Consider the following 17949-nt stretch of genomic DNA (forward strand, 5'->3'; position numbering starts at 1 on the left):
TTTTTAGTACCAGGGATGGAACTCAGGTCCTTGAAGGCAGGCACCGGAACCACTGAGCTAAATCCCTGCCCCACCCCCTTGGGTCATCTTAATTTCCCTTCTCCAAGCAAAAGAAAAGTCTATTAGGGCAGGTTTCAAGGAGTTGTTTCTGGCACCTGTAAATAAATATATCCTTACCAAAAAGGGGCCATTCAGCTTTTATAATTCGTCAAAGAATGCGGAGTTAAAGTGAGGTTTAAACAGAGATTACTTTTTCTGTTACTCTTGGCTCTGACAGAGACAGCATCCATTTTGTTAGTCTCCTGCAGAGCTCTCGCCATCACCCTATCTTGCTGTATTCCGACATGCTCTCCCCAGCTTTGCTTGAGAGAATAAAAGTAGCCAAAGTCGAAGCAATGCATTTACACTTAGAATATAACCTGACCACTGGACTGAAGTAGCTCTGTTCCCAACTCCCTGCCGAACGATTTCTCATCGCTTTAGCCTCTGTGTGTCTCCTGGGCAGGGAGGCTGCCTCCTAATTACTCAAAGCCCCAGGGATTTCCGCAGCCAAAGTCCAAGTGGGGGGCTCTGCCTTGCGGATCCCTGACGAAGGGCAGGGTCCCGCCGGCCCCTGGCTGTGGTTCTCCATGCTGTCACAAGGGGTCGCTGTTGCAGCTCGCCCTTTTGCAGGTACCTGAGATGCCGGAAGTGGTCTAGTTTCAGGTTTACAGCTCTTTGTAGCCCAGAGCACGGCCCTGGGGTCGGGTGGCTTGGCCTGAGGGGTGGGTGTCCAGCATTAGCCCCGTCCCATGCTGGCTCCAATCTTCTGTCTTTGAGTTGGGAACAGTTCATGGGCCAAGATCCCCCTCTGCTCACAGTGACTGACGTCTCGTTGCTCCTTGAATCATGGGACACTCCTGGACAGGGGAGCCTGGCCTTGCATCACAGAGATCAGGGGTAGGACTGGGATGATTTTGCTTTGGCCTCTCTGTTTATCTATACAAGACCAAGTCTCCTTACCCTACAGCGTGGCGTCCCTATCCCGCGGGGCAAGAACAGAGTTCGGAGGAGACATGAATTTGCTGGGGGGAAACAACACGCACGCTCACCTTCACTGACCCTCATGGAAGTGAGCCTGTCCCTCCATTAGGCACCAACGCATCGTGCCGCGGTGGTACAGACAGCTCCCAGCTGCCAAGATATCACGGAATTTTCATATCGCCCTAGAGTTGCTGCAGATATATCAGATTGGCACTCCTGATGATCACTAATTATGACAGTTATTAAACCTGTCACTAGATGTTAGTATGCAATGCCTAAAGTATGTAGTGGTGTGTTGGTGGCTGTACCTCGATATATTCTGCTTCCTCGTGAATCCTATACCTGAGCTGCATGCACGTAAAGCCACGATCCTGGGAGGCCCACAGGGGCCTGCAGGAGGAACCCGTGGCACAGGCTGATTTAAGACTGGCGACCAGACAGACAGCCACAGGCCACTTCTTTTGGAGTGTGTTCATTTGTGTTAAAAAGTTCACTGGAATTCTAACAGTTAGCAATTTTGGAGCCCATGTGCCTGGCAGTTTCTGTGTTATTGCTTTGTAGTTAGGGTTGCTACTTCTGTCTAAAATTGTGTCACTTGGCCGTGATCGCAGTGGTCAGGCTGGAACCAGACTTGGCCTCTGACCCAACCATCGCTGGAGCCCCCTTGTTCTCAGGCAGGCTGCCTCCGAGGCCCCAAGGAGCCTGCTTTAACTGAACCTGCCAACCCTAGCCACTGTAGCTCAGGTCTTGGGGAGTCTGGCAGTCACCCTAATAGGGGTGGCCTTGGCCTCTACTACCCTGATTTCCAGGGTATTAAATAAGCTTCAGTCTCCCAGGATCCTGCTGGGCCCTGCCTGCCTGGGATGACTGTACCAGAACCCAAATGTTACATGGTGGCAACAGCAACAGGACAGAAGCCCTCACAACAGCCAAATGTTCTGGGCCTGACACCCTCCTGCTTCTTCTCTCTCTCTCTCTCTCTCTCTCTCTCTCTCTCTCTCTTTTTTTGTACCAGGATCAAACTCAGGACCTTGCAATTGCGAGGCAGGCAGCAGCACCACTGAGCTAAATCCCCATCCCCCACTTCTCTTTCCAGGGGCTGCTGCTGGCATCCCCCTCCCTGCCCCGCTCCTTCTGCACTGAGCACTAGAGATCTCCCAGGGCATGGAGGCCTCTGCCAGCCTTCCGGTTCCTTCAGCCTCCTGACCAACTCTGGTCTCCCTGCTTCCCTTCTCCCTCTCAAGTGATTCTCTCTCCACCCCTTTTTCTCAGTTTGTTTGGGGGGGGGGTCTCTTTTTTTTTTTTTCTTTTTGAGACAGGGCCTCACTATGTAGCCCAGGCTGGCCTCAAATTCATGGTGATGAATTTAGTACTCCTTAGTACTGGGATCACAAGCGTGCACCACCATATCCAGCTTGATCAGTAAAACTTTCTCAACTTTGCTAATTACTAAATGGGGCCCAAATACCGGAAGTGAGAGAGGAGGAAGCTTGGATAAGGGCTGTGTGCATTTAGTCTCTGGATCAAGCATTTCTCTCCTCTTGGTGAAACCAGCGGTCTCGACTGGCCCCCTGCACACTCAGCATCCAGGGCTTGGAGCATTGGCTGGGCCACTGAAGAAGCCACCCTAGCACAGGCCCATCAGCTGAGCACAATTCTCCTTCCTGACGAGGCCCCTTCGCTGGCCCAGGGGTCTCCATGATTGGCAGATGTGGGGGCCAAGTCGGAAGTGGAGGACCTGGAATCCAACCGCAAGAGGCTGGTGGGCACAGGACTCGACCTCCTTCTGGACCCCCTACCTTGTCACGCGCATCCTGAGCTACTGCCCGGGGCCCAGCTGGACATGAGTATGATGTGTGATTTTATTTTATTTTTTAAATAGTTGAACCAATTGTTTTTTTATTGAGTTTACATTTTAGGTATACAGTACAGTTACATTCATTATTGGGATCTTGTACCTTTACATGACAGGTCTTGGTTCTCATTTATTTATTTTTTATTGACTTTATTGGTACATTTTTAGGTATACAGTGCAATTACATTCATTATTGGGATCTTGTACCTTTACATGACAGGTCTTGGTTCTCATTTTTTCCCCTTGTCCCTGCCCTCCCTTCACTCCCTCCTCCCCTCCCCATTTACAAATACTTTATTTCCATCTTTTCATTTTCTCACATTTTTTTCTTTTCCCTTATTATCTTCCTCCTACCCTTCCCACTTTCCCTACACCTTTAACCCTTTTCTTCCCACTTCACAATGTCAGTTATCTCATTAGGATCTTATGTACTATTACAATTTATTCATGCCAGAGAAACTATTCGGTATTTACACGTGTGTGACTTATTTCACTTAGGAGTATATCCTCAATGTGTATCCATTTTCCTATGAATAAATCTAATTTCTCATTCTTTATGGCTGAGTAGTATTCCATTTTATAGAAAAAAACATATCTTTATCCAATCTCCAACTGATGGGCAAATGGGCTGTTTCTAAGTTTTAGCTATTACAAACTGTGCCGCTATAAACATGGGTGTGCACATATCACTCTGGTATGATTCTTTTAATTCTTTTGGAAAGATACCCAGCAGAGGGATGGCTGGGTCAAATGGAACCTCTAGTCCCAGCTCTTTGAGGTATCTCCATATCGATTTCCATAGTGGTTGTGCCAGTCTGCACACCCACCAACAATGGAGAAGGGTTCCTTTCTCCCCACAACCCCACCAACCTTTGTTATTTATTGAGTGATTTCTTGATAGCAGCCCTTCTTTGTGGGGTGAGGTGGAACCTCAGTGTTGTTTTCATCTGCATCTCTCAGATGACCAGTGATGTGGAACATTTTTTCATATATTTACTTGCTGCTTTTACTTCTTTGTCTGAGATGTGTGTTCGTTTCTCCACAACCCCACCAACCTTTGTTATTTATTGAGTGATTTCTTGATAGCAGCCCTTCTTTGTGGGGTGAGGTGGAACCTCAGTGTTGTTTTCATCTGCATCTCTCAGATGACCAGTGATGTGGAACATTTTTTCATATATTTACTTGCTGCTTTTACTTCTTTGTCTGAGAAATGTCTGTTCGTTTCAGATGCCCTGACGTGTGATTTTAAAAACACAATGAATGGTTAAGTTTTAAAACAGTTTACTACAGTGAAAGGCACATTGCCATTAATCCCCTTGCTTCAAACACACTTATCCCGTCATTCCTGGGACTTTTTGTAGCAGCTCTGGAAGTCCTCTTTCCTGAGGGTGTTTAGTTGCGCTGTCCACGGCTCCCCGGGATGTTGACTTTGGGGGTCATTTTGACTTTGGAGAAGAGCCAGAAGTCACACGGCGCCAGCTCCGGGGAGTAAGGCAGACGAGGACCCACGGCCGTGTTTGTGTGAGCTGCCTTTCTGTCGGCTGTCTCCCGCGGCAGCGTTCGCTGTGTTTCTGATCGCCCCTCCTAAAGACACTCAAGAAGGAGGACTTCGAGAACTGTTTCAGGAGGGGCAAGGATGATAGGATGAGTGTGCTCAAAACAAGGGGGAGGATTTGAGCGGCGATTTGTGCAACGTGTCTCTTACCACAATAATTTTTAAAATCTAGACATTCTCCATAATCCTGATCGCACCCCATAGACTCAGTCAAGTGCGGAGGGAGGGGAGACAATGCCTCAGGGGCTCCCCACCGTCTCCAGGGGCCTTCTAAGAGCCCAGCCTGCTGTGGCAGCTCAGGGTCCAGCCAGCCTTTCCTGGGAGCAGGACGGGGTGGGCACAGGCGGGGCTGGGGCTGCGGACTGGACCCCATGGTTCCACTCACACCACAGGCTGCTGCTGAGCGCTCCCAGATTATTGCAGCTGGTGACCAGGAGGGCTCTCTGCAGGTGGCCGCAGGCGGGGTACAGCTAGGGGTCCCCCTTCCCCTGAACTCCTCTTTCTGTAGCAGACTGCCATGCCCGCTGCGAGGCGATTATTTGGAAGTTTACCAAATACTAGCTCGAGGGAAGACAGCCTGGGACATAGCAGGTGCCCACGTTGGTGACTGGTCTCTCAGAGGACCGCAAGCCCCCGTTCTGCCCTTCTTGCCCCGCACAGCAATTGCCTAGGGGCTGTGATGCCAACTGAGTTGAGCTGAAGGTGCCAAACTGTCCCGTCCACTGAGGGTGACCTGGCCTGTTGGTCCTGCCCTGTCCTGTGTGTGCAGAGCAGCAGGCACTGCCCATCGGGACCATCCGTAGCAGGACTGGATCGGTGTGGGCTGGACGGTTGCAGTGCTGCTCCTTCCCTTCCCACAGAGCCCAGAGGCCAGCTGGAGAAAGACTGCGGAATTTGGAGGGACGGAGCGTGGTGCCTGCCGGGCCAGGGGAGGTGGCCGAAGTAGAGGGGTCAGAGTGCGGCCCCCAGCCTGGAAGGGCAGGGCTCAGGCAAGCATTTGGCTGAAGGGAGATGGGCCAGAAGGGTCCAGAGCACAGGACCCTGAGGGTTTGGAGACAGCAGGAGGGAGCCTTGTGCCCAAAAGTGACACAGACCCCATGGCTAGAGGGGCTCTCAATGGGCACCAGGGCCAGGACCCTAAAGGGGCATTTCTGCAAGTGAGGACACCCCGCTAGAACTCGAGGGGCCGGGGCCAACAGAGCCGCTCTGTCTGAATTGCAGCATAGAACCCTCGGGAGGAAATGGGGACATTTTGTAGCTCCGTTACCCATCAAGACTCAGCTCCATGTGTCCCCACAGTGGAAATGACACAGCGGCTGGATTCTTTACTATTCAAGGAATGATGACCTGCCACCCACGCTCTGTGCAGGGATCCGCTCGGTTCCCTTCCCAAAGCATTTCTGGGTCCCTGGCCTTGGTTCAGTGCCCATAATATCCAGTCCATCTCATGGACAGGAGGTCTCCCCACTACCCAGGGCTACCGGGAGCACCCCCCAAACATGGCCTGCCCTCAGGCCAGGCTCTGGAGCCGTCCTCAAGCATCCAGGGCCCCCCCAGGCCTTCTGGGGAACCCCATCTTCCCCCGGGCCTCCATCTTGGTCTCAAGGTTGGTGACAGCACTGCTCAGTGCATCTGAAATGTGCTGTCTGTGAGAAGTGGCCCCTCAGATTCCTTGACCTATGTATGAGACACGACTGACAGAGAGAAACACACACATGTATGTGTGTGTCCACGCGTGTGTGTACCAGATGTGCAATCCTGAGCCATCTCAGTGAAGAGGGGCTTCTAGAAGGGACCCACTCAGCAGATTGCCCTAAACAGCCCTTTGTGGGACTGTGCTCTGCCTGCACAGGTGCCTTTTGGTTGCACTTATGGGTAACAGCCCCAGACCAAAGCCTGTGCCTGAGCCCCCAAGTGAACTCAGCGCCTCCTCCTCAAGGTCCCTTTGAAGTGACTGCGGCTGGCTGCCTCCCCCGGACTGCGGCTCACCTCACCTCGCTGCTTGGGCTCCTGGCTGGAAGGCAACACTCGGGCTGAAGGGGGGCGAGACACTTGTGCGTCCCTCAGCTCCAGCCCCAGGCGGCAGTCTCAGAGTACGGCCCCTCAGGTAGCACTGATGTGGGTGTTTGAGTCGCTGACTTTTTCGGACTGGGTTCCCACAGCGGCCTCCTCAGAGTTGCGCTCTCACGGTGGCCTCAGGGAGCATGGCCTCTGGGTGGCCTCTGGGTGAGTGGAGGAGGATGGCTCAGCAGCGTTGCTCTGGTGGGGGGGATGTCTCTCCCCCTGCCTGGAGATGCTGGCTCTCCTCACACCCACACAGGCAGCCCCCCAGTTTCCTCCTCACTGACCCATGCACCAGACCCTTTTTAATCCCCACAAGTCTCTACAATTGCCCAGTGGGTCTCAGTCATTTCAAGCATCTTCGCACAATGACTTGATTTGTGACAACTTGCTACAAGGGTGAAATCTGACACAAGGAAATTCTTAATATCCCTGTAGCTACTACGTAGCATTAATATAATGACTTTCAGCTCTGTAGGGTCCCTGGAAGGTGGAATCAAGACACAGAGTTAACAAAAACAGCGCTGTGTATGGACCGACCTCCCCCAAGTCAAATCCTCCCAAACCCTGGGAATCAGCCGATGCCTCGAGGGTTGACAGAAAATGACTGTCAAGGAGGGAGGATGGCCCTCCCCGGTCAGCCCTGGCAGCCAGGGGATGACTGCTCCATGTTCAGAACCGGGGGGAGGATGGCTCAGGAAAAAGGGGTGGCCTGGGCTGGAAGGCAGCAGGTCACACCTACCAAGGGTTCCACTCCTCTGAAACTCCCATATGAGGGGCCCAGGAGAAAGCTCAGCTCTAACCTGCTCTGGGACAGGTGTACTGCAGTGCCACACTTAGTATCCAGGTCACTCGAAGGATGGGTCCCCTGGCAGGGACCCAAGGCTCTCTGGAGCCAAAAAGGGTAGCCAAGACAAGCTCACAGTGCATTGTACAAATCTGTTTATTTAGTAAATCAGACAAATCGTATTGCTTTTCCAATCATTGTGCTGGTTCTATGGATGTACATACAGCCGGCACGTCTCAGGGCTTTCCGGGCTGGGAGTACACACTCTGATGGTCAAAGGACACTTCCGCCCCATGGCTTCGGCAGTAGGGATTTCAGGCTCTTCCACTGGTGGGTTCCGGCTTCCCTGACTCACTGGCTGGCATTTGCTGCAGGGGGCGCCCTGTGATCCATCTTCACCTTCACCCCGACCCCAGCTCTAGCCCTGACCCCTAACCCTGCCTTCCTTCATCTCCTCCTGCGCTGATCAGCCAACTGCTGGGTGTGGCTGCCCGGGCCCAGTGTTTGGACCTTCCAAGAGAGCAACCACACACCTGTAATGCTCAACCTGTCCCTCCCACAGCCTCTTGGGCCGGAAGTACCCCCGGGGGGAAAGGTGGAGAAGGACCGCAGTGCTCTGCGATGGACAGGGTCCTTGGTCACCACATCGAGCTCAAGCTGCTTGACCCCGCCAACCAGCCCCTTCCAGTTTCGATGTTTATGGCTCCAGACTCCCTTCTCCTTTGATGATTCTGCTCTCAAAGTCCCCTGACTATTGTGGACAGAGTCACACTACATAGACCAGATTTCAGTTTTAAACATGGCACAGGGGGACAGGTGCTTGGGCTTCTGGGCCTTTGCTGTCTGGAAGCTGCCAGCCCTAAGCACGTGGCAGGCCCCAGTGTGCACGAGGGACACTGCTCAGTGCCATGAGGGGGGCTCCCAGCTCTCCCCAGACAAAGAGAAGCTGCACAAGGGGTGGCCCCCAACTCCACCACAGTCCCTCACCCAAACCAGCCCCAGGTGCCCTGTTCTGTCACTATATGGCCTTCTCAGTGTAGGGGTCTGTGCCCAGATGGCCATGGGATGGTGCAGCCCATAGGCAGGGGTGGGGAGTCCAGGGCTTGGGCCAGCGGATAGGGACGGCCTCACCCCTGGGTCTGCAGAGCCCTGGCTGTGGCTGCCAGTTCTGGAGCTCTGGCCCTGCTCCTGTGCCCCTCCACACCCGCTTCCACACTGCTGAGATGCTTTCTCCCTAAGCTTTCCAGCCAGCCACCTAGAATGCCACTGAACTTTGCCACAGGGGGGTGCTGGGGGCCCCTGTCCTTCAGTGGCTCTCGGTCTTGGGCGGAGGGATGCTGACAGGAAGCAGCCCGCCCGCCCCCTTCCTGCCCACCCTGTCCCCACCGCATCCCCACTCCCTTCACGCGAGCAGCTGGGCAGTCTCTGAACTTCTCCCCCTCTCTCTCCCCCTCTCCCCCTCCTCCTCCCTACCTCCGCCTCTTAGGCAGGTCCCAGGTTTCATCTAGATGGCGCTCTTTCCCTCATGGTGTGTCCCCCACAGGCCACACTTTCTCCCAGCCCTCAGCCAAAGCCCCTCATCCTCCAGATTGGTCTCGGTTGCTTCTCCGAAAGACCTTAGCCCCATTCATACTGTCTCTGCGGTTTCTTCTCACTCCACTCCTTCCCTCTTGCAAATTACATCCCAGTTTATCCTTTGAATCACTTCACTCTGGAACAGCTGAGCCCCCGGAAGGCATTAGGCTGTCCCCTCCTGCTCCCTCCTGAGGAGCATCACTGGAGCCCATGGATGGATCCAAACATCACCCCTCCTGGAACTGCCAAGGCCCTCTTGCTGTCTGATTCAGGCTCCCTCGCCTCCTCCCCGCCAGCCACCACAGAGGGGCAGCTTTCTGGGCATTGCCACCAGTGCCGGCTGCCCAACAGGACCCAGGGAACAGGATAAACCCTTCATTCTGCTGTGGCTGCCCCTAGTCAAGACTGATTCTTTCCCTCTGTCTTCATACTAGGTCTAAGGAACAACTTCCCTCCCTGTTCAAGACAGGAAGCTGAGTGTGTCCCAGACCGGTGCTGACACGCTGTCAGACACCCCAGTGGTAATCAGAGAGTCCACTTCCGGCCCCATCTCCTTCCTCCCCAGAGATATCCTGGTGTCTCTAGGGTGTCACTAATGCTTTTCCACTCTGTTCCCGTTGACCCGTAAGCGCCCAACGTTTCTTCCCGCCATGGCCTGGCCGGCGCAGCCCTCCTCAGCAGGGCTCCAGGAGGGATAGAAGGTGTAGGTTTCCTCCATCCCAGAACCTGCCTTCCCTACCATCCATCTCTACTCAAGACACCTCCACTGCAACTCTCTTCATTCCTTCCCTGACTCCTCTCTCCTCTCTGTGTCTTTCCAGAATCTTCCAGTCAACTGGAAGGAGGGGAGAGTTGGGGAACAGCCTTTTTCAGGTGCATTCTTTTCAAGTCTTCTGCTTCCTACCCCTTTGGACTTAGAAATGAAGAATCCGCCTGGTCCTTAGGTTCTTCAGCAAAGACCAACTGCGGGGCGATGTACATCCAGCTGACTAGACACCGTGGAAAAGTCTTCAGGATACAAAGCATAAAGATGGTGTTCAGTGGGCAGCGGAGGGGAAGGACACCAGCTAGCTCGGGATGTCTCTTGGGAGCACTTGGGGATGGGGTTTCTTCTTCCCTCAGCCCCTGGTGATCACGGTGTCCTGGCGGACCAGCTGGACCCGGGACAAGCGGCGGGCCATGATGTCCGCGCGGAATTCTTTGATAACGAAGTAGTAGCAGAAAACGTCCAGGCAGCAGTTGATGTTGGAGAAACACATAGACAACTGCAAGAACAGGCTGATGCCCTGCCTGGCTCTGCACTCCACGATAAAGCCATTCCTCACCAGGAACTGCAGGAAGAAACCCAGGTGGACCGGAAGAAAGGAGACCACGAAGACGACCAAGCTGGCCGCGATGGTCCAGATGCAGGCTCCATACCTGCGGTCCCGGAGGCCGAGCAGGATGTGGATGCTCATGGAGGAGCAGAAGCCCATGATGGCCATGGGCAGCAGGAAGCCGAACACCTCGAGGGGGAAGAAGACCTTGGCGCTCCAGGTGCTGTCGGACATGTTGTGGAAGCACCTGTACTTCCCCACCTTCGCGTGGAAGCTGTAGACGGGGACGCTCCCGGCCCACACCAGGACCCAGATGACGCAGCAGGTCCCGAAGGTCTTGGTGGGGGAGCGGAGGTAGCTGGCCAGGAGCGGGTACCGGATGGCCAGGAACCTGTCCAGGCTGATGCAGCAGATGGTGAAGACGCTGCCGTACATGCTGATGAAGTAGAGGCACTCCACCAGCGTGCAGAAGGCGGGGGCCGGGGGCCGCACGTGCGACAGCACCATCTTGAACGGGAGCGAGAGCACCAGCAGCAGGTCAAAGACGGCCAGGTTGATCATGTAGATGGAGGTGGCCGCGTACTCGGGCCACCTCTTCTTGAGGAAGCTGCCGAAGCCGCGGATGGCCAGCAGGTTGAGGAGCAGGCCCAGGAGGAAGGTGGGGATGTGGACGGCCATCTGCACGGTCTTCATCAGCTCGTCCACGTCGCTGAATGAGCAGTTCCTGCTGGCGTTGTGCCGGCTCATGTCCTTCCCTGCAAGGCAAGGGCAGGCAGTGATGGACCCAGAGGGCTTGGTCGGAATCACGGACACTTCCTCCCCCGGGTCCCACAGCAGCTCCTGCTCACTTGGCCGTGAAGGACGGCACAGAACGGGAAGGGGACACCCAATTGGGCAGCCCTAGCAGAGGCAGATTTACAACGGTGCTGTGTCCTGACAAACCCATCATAAGGTACAAAACTGTAAGTTAAAAAGCACTCTTGATGCCCCGGACCTACACCCTCCGAGGCTGCATGGGACACACTGGCACACTTGCCTGCCGTCGGGCAAAGCCGGCAAACACAAAGCTCATTTTACAAGCGAATGTTGAATAGCTCATGCAGCTTTGTTTGTTGAATAAAGTAAGGAAAGTGTAAAACAATGTTTGTCTGGGTGCATTTTCCCACCGTTTTATAGCTGAAAAATTGTAAGTCAGACCACTGCAAGTTGGTAGGGATGTCTGTATATCATTTCAGTGTCTGTCTGTCTGTCCCTCTCTGTGTCATTTCTGTGTGTGGTGTGTTCCTATATTAGAGATTCAATCCAGGGCTTTCACCTTGAACTACGTCCCTAGTCCTTTTATATTTTGAGACAAAGTCTTTGCTAAGTAACTGAGTTGCCTGGCCTGGGCTCAAATGTGCCATCCTCCTGTTCTACACACACACACACACACACACACACACACACACACACACACACACACACACCAGGGTCTCACTATGTAGGTCATGCTGGGCTTGAGCTCACTATGTATTCTACGCTGGCCTCAGTCCCCCATGATCCTCCTGCCTCAGCTTCCTGAGTGCTGGAATTACAGGTGTGCACCACCACACCTGGCTGAAACACACATTTTCTTTCACAAAGGTGGAACCCTTCTATACTTGAATGTCTCTCCCTTTTTTCAATCAGAACCTCTCTTGAAAGTCGTAACAAAAGAACTTCTGACCCAAACTGGGTTAAGCAGGGAAAGAGAGAATTTCATGGGAAACATGAAAACCAGGTAGGGCTCCATGCAGGTACTGCTTGATGAGGGATTCAAACACTGCTCCCCACACTCAGCCGCTCCTTATTCACTGTCTCCTCTGCTGTCCCTTGCCCACTTTCTCAGAGTTGAACAGAGCTCCCTGGCCGCAGGGATGGCTGCAATCAGGGCACCACATCCCCACCTCCACCACAGGAATTAGCTTGTTCCCCCTCTAGAGGACAGGACCCCTCCAGGGCACGGTCACACAGTAGATCTCTGCTTGAGATCTTCCTGTGAGGCTTTGCAGGATCTGCAGCTGCTGCCACCTCCTGTTACCTAAAGAGAAATCCAGACAGAAAGTGGAGATCTGTGGAGGAAATGACAACCCCAGAGAGGATAGTGAGGGCCTGGGGTCGGCCCGGGACAAGCAAAGCCCTTTAGACAGGTGGGACAGCAGAGGCAGAAGGGCAGAGAGCAAGGCCATGGTGCGGTTGTACAGGGACGCGGTCTGAGGCTGTATCGAGGAGGCGATCAAAGCCAGATGTTCAGCCCAGGCCTCCAGAACCATCGACACCATGGGGAGAATTCACAGATGGCCCAGCTTACATCCTCCCCTACTTGTCTCCTCTGCCCCTCCTTTCATCGAGGGACCATGGCTGGGCCGTGTTCACCGGTACACCGGGTCCCGCACTGAGAAGTTGTCCACGCTGCTCAACCCCAGAGGTTGGAGCCCTGGCTTGGCCATACCCCCTCTGCACCCTGTTCTGTGCCTCCTACACCCGGGCCTTCAGGGTCCCCTAATGCACAGGGTCTGTCGCCAGAGAAACCTGCCCTGGTGACCAGTGCAGTGACTGTGTATATAGCTTCTGCTGTTCTCCTAGGTTTTTCTAATTAGAAATGAGCCCATGCACTCAATAAGTTAGAAAAACAATACAGGCGAATGTGCCAAAGACAGTCAGCCTTCAGGGTCCCCTGGGCCTGGGCTGTTCTTTCCAGAGGCAACCATGGGTTCCTGTTCTCACATACTTTCCCCAGAAATGTCCCCAAGTGTGTGCATATGTGCATTTTTACATACACGGGCACCCATGATATCTTTAGAACTTTGGAATTATACCTACTGTTCTATTCCTTGGTTTTCAAATAATATTTCTTGGAGGGTCAGGGATTTAGCTCAGTGGCAAGGTCCTGAATTTGATCCCCGGTACCAAAAAAATGTTTCTTGGAAATTGTTCCACATCTGTGTCCATGAAGCAATTTTTTCTTTCTTCTTCTCCTCTGCCTCCTCCTTCTTTTTCTTCTTTAAAAAAAATGTCTTTTTTTTAATTTTTGAGGCAGGGTCTTGCTATGTAGTTCAGGTGCCTTGAACTAATTATGTAACTCAGTCTGTGCATGAACTAGCAAAGATCCTCCTGGCTCAGCTTCCTAAGTGCTAGGATTACAGGCCTGGGCCTCCATGACTAGTACCCAAGGAAACTGTTTCTGTCTAACAGTTTTATTGTATTCTACTCTGTGGAGACACCATAACTCATCTAGCCAGTAGCTTATTAATGAGTTTAATGTTTTACTAGGAAACAAAAAAAATTCCACAATAATATCCCTAAGACTCATATCTTTACTACATAGTTATTGTGGAGAATTCCCCGTTCTATTATTTCTCATCCCTACAGCTCCCTAGAGCACCTGTAGGAAGAGAAAATTTCAGCATTTTTAAGGTCCTATATGAAATATCATTCCCAAACTCTTCAACCTTTAATTAAAAAGAAAACATTATATATAGTAGATTAATGCTTATAGACATACAAAGTGGTCCGGGCTGAACATTTTACATACATTGTTTGATGCTGTGGCTTTCTTTTTCATTTTTATTTTTATTTTGTTTTGTTTGTTTGTTTGTTTTTTGGTTTTGAGACAGGGTTTTACTACATAGTTATTGTGGAGAATTCCCCGTTCTATTATTTCTCATCCCTACAGCTCCCTAGAGCACCTGTAGGAAGAGAAAATTTCAGCATTTTTAAGGTCCTATATGAAATATCATTCCCAAACTCTTCAACCTTTAATTAAAAAGAAAACATTATATATAGTAGATTAATGCTTATAGACATACAAAGTGGTCCGGGCTGAACATTTTACATACATTGTTTGATGCTGTGGCTTTCTTTTTCATTTTTATTTTTATTTTGTTTTGTTTGTTTGTTTGTTTTTTGGTTTTTTGAGACAGGGTCTCACTATGTAGTTGAGACTGACCTGAAACTCACTATGTAGCCCAGGCTGGTCTCGAACTCACAGCAATCCTCCTGCCTCAGCCTCCCGAGTGCTGGGATTATAGGCGTGCGCCACCATGCCCAGCGATGCTGTGGCTCTCTAAGAGTCTGTGCTTTCCTATGTGTGAACGTCTCTCAGGGATCTGGGAGAAAACATCTCCTGTTACTTAAAGATTAGGAACCTGCAGGGTGTGGAACAGCACCTCCTGGGGTTGTGCACCGGAATCTCTGGCGAGGAGGGTCCCAAACTCTGGGCCTGTGTTAACGGCTTCTACAGGGGGCGACAGAGTCCACGCAGACCGATAGCCTGCGTCCTCTAGATGAAATGTCAAAATACCCACAGGCCTGTCTCAAAAAAATAGCCAATGTAACCAGGCATCCACAAGATAAGTTTTATCTGATAAGAAAAGCAGTCCCATGTGCAACACAGGTCTGAATGACCACCGTTACAACACCAAAGAGCAGGAAGCTCAGAGAAGTCACAACAGTAGAAAACCAAGAACTGAAAGACAAGCACAAAGTTTATGCGTAGCGCCCCCGCCCCCTGCCCAGAGAAAACCTCAGAAAGGGAACACAGGTCACCTGGGTCATGCTCAGGTGAACCCCGTGGGCGAATGGGCAGGGTGGCACACACCTGTGATCCCAGCACTCGGGAGGCTGAGGCAGGGGAGTTGCCAAGAGTTTGAGGCCAGCCTGGGCTACACAGTGAGACCCTGTCTCAAAATATCAAAATAAATAAATAAAATCAACGATACTCAAAGACCAACCCAAGCCCAAATATGGCTGAATTTGAAAGAACAAAAGAATAACAACGAAGGGGGAAAAAAAATGACCTGACCGGAAGCAAATGACATAGGGTGCTGGGATGTGTACACTGATTGCAGCAGGAGCTTGTGTGCGAAACAGACCCTCAGGCTTCGAGAAGATTCTCTGTCGTAAGGCCATGCTGGCCTCAGGCAATCTGGGAAGCCAGAGACAGCGCTTACTCTACAGGCTGGCAAAAGGAAATTCGGTGGAGAAAAAAATATTTCCAGCTAATGGCAGAGTGAGCAGAGAGCCTGAAATATTAATCCTCTGAATTTCTTCTGAAGGTCTAGGAAATGATCTTTTAAAGAATCTTTAAAAATAAAAACCAGGGGGCCTAGGATTTAGCTCAGTGGTTCTGCCACCCGCCTCCCGAGTTGGATTCCCAGTACCAAAATGAAAACCAAAAACGAAAACCAGGGACTACATGGGGGTAAGATCTGGAGGCATAAATGCAGTCCAGGTTGCGGTCAGAGGGGAAGCAGGCATCGCGGTGAGGGGAGGAACGGCCCCTCCGAGCACCAGTCCACAGTGTGGGGGAGCAGCTGCAGCTCGGCCAACCCACGGTCCACACCGATAGTCAGTCGCACCGCGGGTGGCGGAGTCCCTGGGAGGCCTCTGAGAGGCAGAGACTGAGATGGGTCAGACGCCCACAGCCTAGTCAGGAGAAGGGGAGCCGGAGAGGGACCTTGCAAGTTCAGCCCCTACCTGGAAGAAGGGAAGGATGGAAGGATGAGCTGCCACAAACAGGCGGCTCTGAGAATGCCCTGCCCCAGCCCTGGACACCGCTGAGCCACTGCTGCCTGTCCCAGAAATCCCACACGTGGCAGGGATCGCCAGGCCTGGCTGCTCTGCTGAGCTCAGACCCTGTGTCCCCATTGCCCTGGCCGCCAGGGAGGCCACCCATGCTTCGTCCCTTGAACACTGGGATCCGGTTAGTGTCACAGGCAGAGACCGGGACCTTCCCGATGGCCGGCCCCACGGTGCTGTCTGTGAGGAGCCACCTTCCTTCACAAGGGATGGTGGGCTTGCTTTTCTTCTGAAGGATTTGAATGCAGCCCAATCCCGGACCCCTGGCAATAAGAACAACAAACTGAATGGGACAAGGAAATGGGTCAGCAAACAGGTTCTGTGGTTACAACTGAAGAGCCCAACGTGGCCTCAGCTGCTCCCCAGCAGCCTGGAACCCGAGGGGCAGGGCTGAATTGAACAACAGAGAAAATGAGAACAATAGAAAAGACGGGGTGCCAGGATTCACGCAAAATTCATGAAAAGAAAACCGTTCCCAGATGTCTGCTGCCATTTTTAATGCCACTAACGTCGAGCCTTACAAACATCCGAGAATAGCCCAGCCAAGCTCCTTGGAAACCTCTCCAAAAAAATAATAACACAGAGGAGGTCTAAGGGAGGGTGCCTGGACAGAAGAATTTCCTGGCTAGCCGGGTCACGGCTCAGGGGAAACCAGAACCCCATTTTCGTGTTGGTGTGCCTTCACAAAGAAATTCCCTCCGAATTGTAGACTTCACGAGCGAAGAGCAGCAGGCAGAATGGAGCTGTCGAGGTGAGAGAGCTCAAAAGGGTTGCACGCGACCCAGAGAGATCCCTGGAGCTGCGAAGAGAGGTGAGAGGCCCTTGCGGGAGAAAACAGTGGGTGCGGGGCTCCCGACAGCCACAGCGGTCTGGGGCTGCATCCCCTGCAGAGAAAGGGCTACTATAAAGCCGCAGATGAATTGACACACGGATTAGCTGTGTGGCTAATGGACCAAGGAAAATCACAAGGTCGTTTTTTAATCCACTTGATCTTTGACTCTCTAAAAATTCAATGTAAGGGTCGGGGATTTAGCTCAGTGGTTCCACCACCTGCCTCACAAGCACAAAGACCCGAGTTTGATCCCTGGAACCAAAAATAAAAATAAAAATTCAATTATTTAATTTCATTTTTGGTTAACACATAATCTTCATGCATATTCGCAGATCTTATCAGGTCTATCTGTCCCGCTCCATCGGTTCCTTTTTGTTTTGTTTTTGTGGGATTGAACTCGTGCTGGCAAAGCAGGCAGCAGAACCACTGAGCCCAGTCCCCGGGCCCCCAACCCATCATTTCTTCATGTTTGGAGACTTCCAGCTCCTCACTTGCAGAGTTCATAAAAAAGAAAGTAGGTTATCATGGACGACAGTCACCCCACTGTGCCACAGAACACGGGAACTATGTTGTTGTATTTTGCTGTAATGATTGCAGAAACATAAGGGTCAGGTTGTATTAAAACCTTAAAGTAAGCACTGACTATAAAGGAAAAGATGTGTCTTCAAAATCCCCAAAGGTAAAAAGAAATAAATAAAAACACTGAACCAGATAACAAAGGAGTAAGAACCACAGAAAAAGAAACTCAGCCCTGAAATACAACAATAAATGAAAAATTCAAACTTCCCTGGCCAACATACTCAGTTCAATTAGGAAATATAATTTAGGGGCCTGGGATTTAGCTCAGTGGTTCCACCTCCTGACTCACAAGCACAAGGTCCCGAGAGTTCAATCCAAGGTACCAAAAAAGAAAAGAAATGTAATTTAATTCTGCTTTTATAAAGGGCACGCTGAAACCACACAGAAAGTCCCGGGGTGATAAAACAAATTTAATCAAAGCCCTAGAAAGTTATTTTCTATTAGTGAAAGATTGTGAAGGCCAATGCTGTATAGGAATCTTACCTATTGGATGCTACTGTATAAAGGCATATAAACTGGGTGTGGTGGTGCACACCTGTAATCCCAACACTCAGGAGGCTGAGGCAGGAGGATTGCTTTGAATCTGAGGCCAGCGTGGGCTACATAGTGAGATCCTGCCTCCAAAAAAAGGCATACAAAGTAAAATATAATTCATAGAGCAACTGACAAAATAAAAATAGTGGACAACCTTAATATATTATAGTTTAGAATAAATCAGGTGGGCAAAATGTAAATTGGGACATATAATTACATAAATAAAATAGTATA

The 17949-nt window shown here is 51.5% G+C and overlaps 1 protein-coding gene across 2 annotated transcripts in view; it reads right to left on the reverse strand.

The window, feature by feature from the left end:
* Positions 1-7434: 7434 nt before the first annotated feature.
* The window catches only part of Gpr55 (G protein-coupled receptor 55), a 45399-nt gene continuing 34884 nt past the window's right edge, over positions 7435-17949 (reverse strand). For both annotated transcript variants that reach the window (XM_010608099.3, XM_019205111.2), the window contains exon 2: positions 7435-10927. In XM_010608099.3, the coding sequence (XP_010606401.1) occupies positions 9975-10919 (945 nt within the window). In that variant the 5' untranslated portion in view covers positions 10920-10927 and the 3' untranslated portion in view covers positions 7435-9974. The remainder of the gene's footprint in view (positions 10928-17949) is intronic.

This window comes from Fukomys damarensis, unplaced genomic scaffold (genome assembly GCF_012274545.1).
Source record: "Fukomys damarensis isolate Sample0158 unplaced genomic scaffold, DMR_v1.0_HiC HiC_scaffold_16, whole genome shotgun sequence".
Taxonomy (NCBI): domain Eukaryota; kingdom Metazoa; phylum Chordata; class Mammalia; order Rodentia; family Bathyergidae; genus Fukomys; species Fukomys damarensis.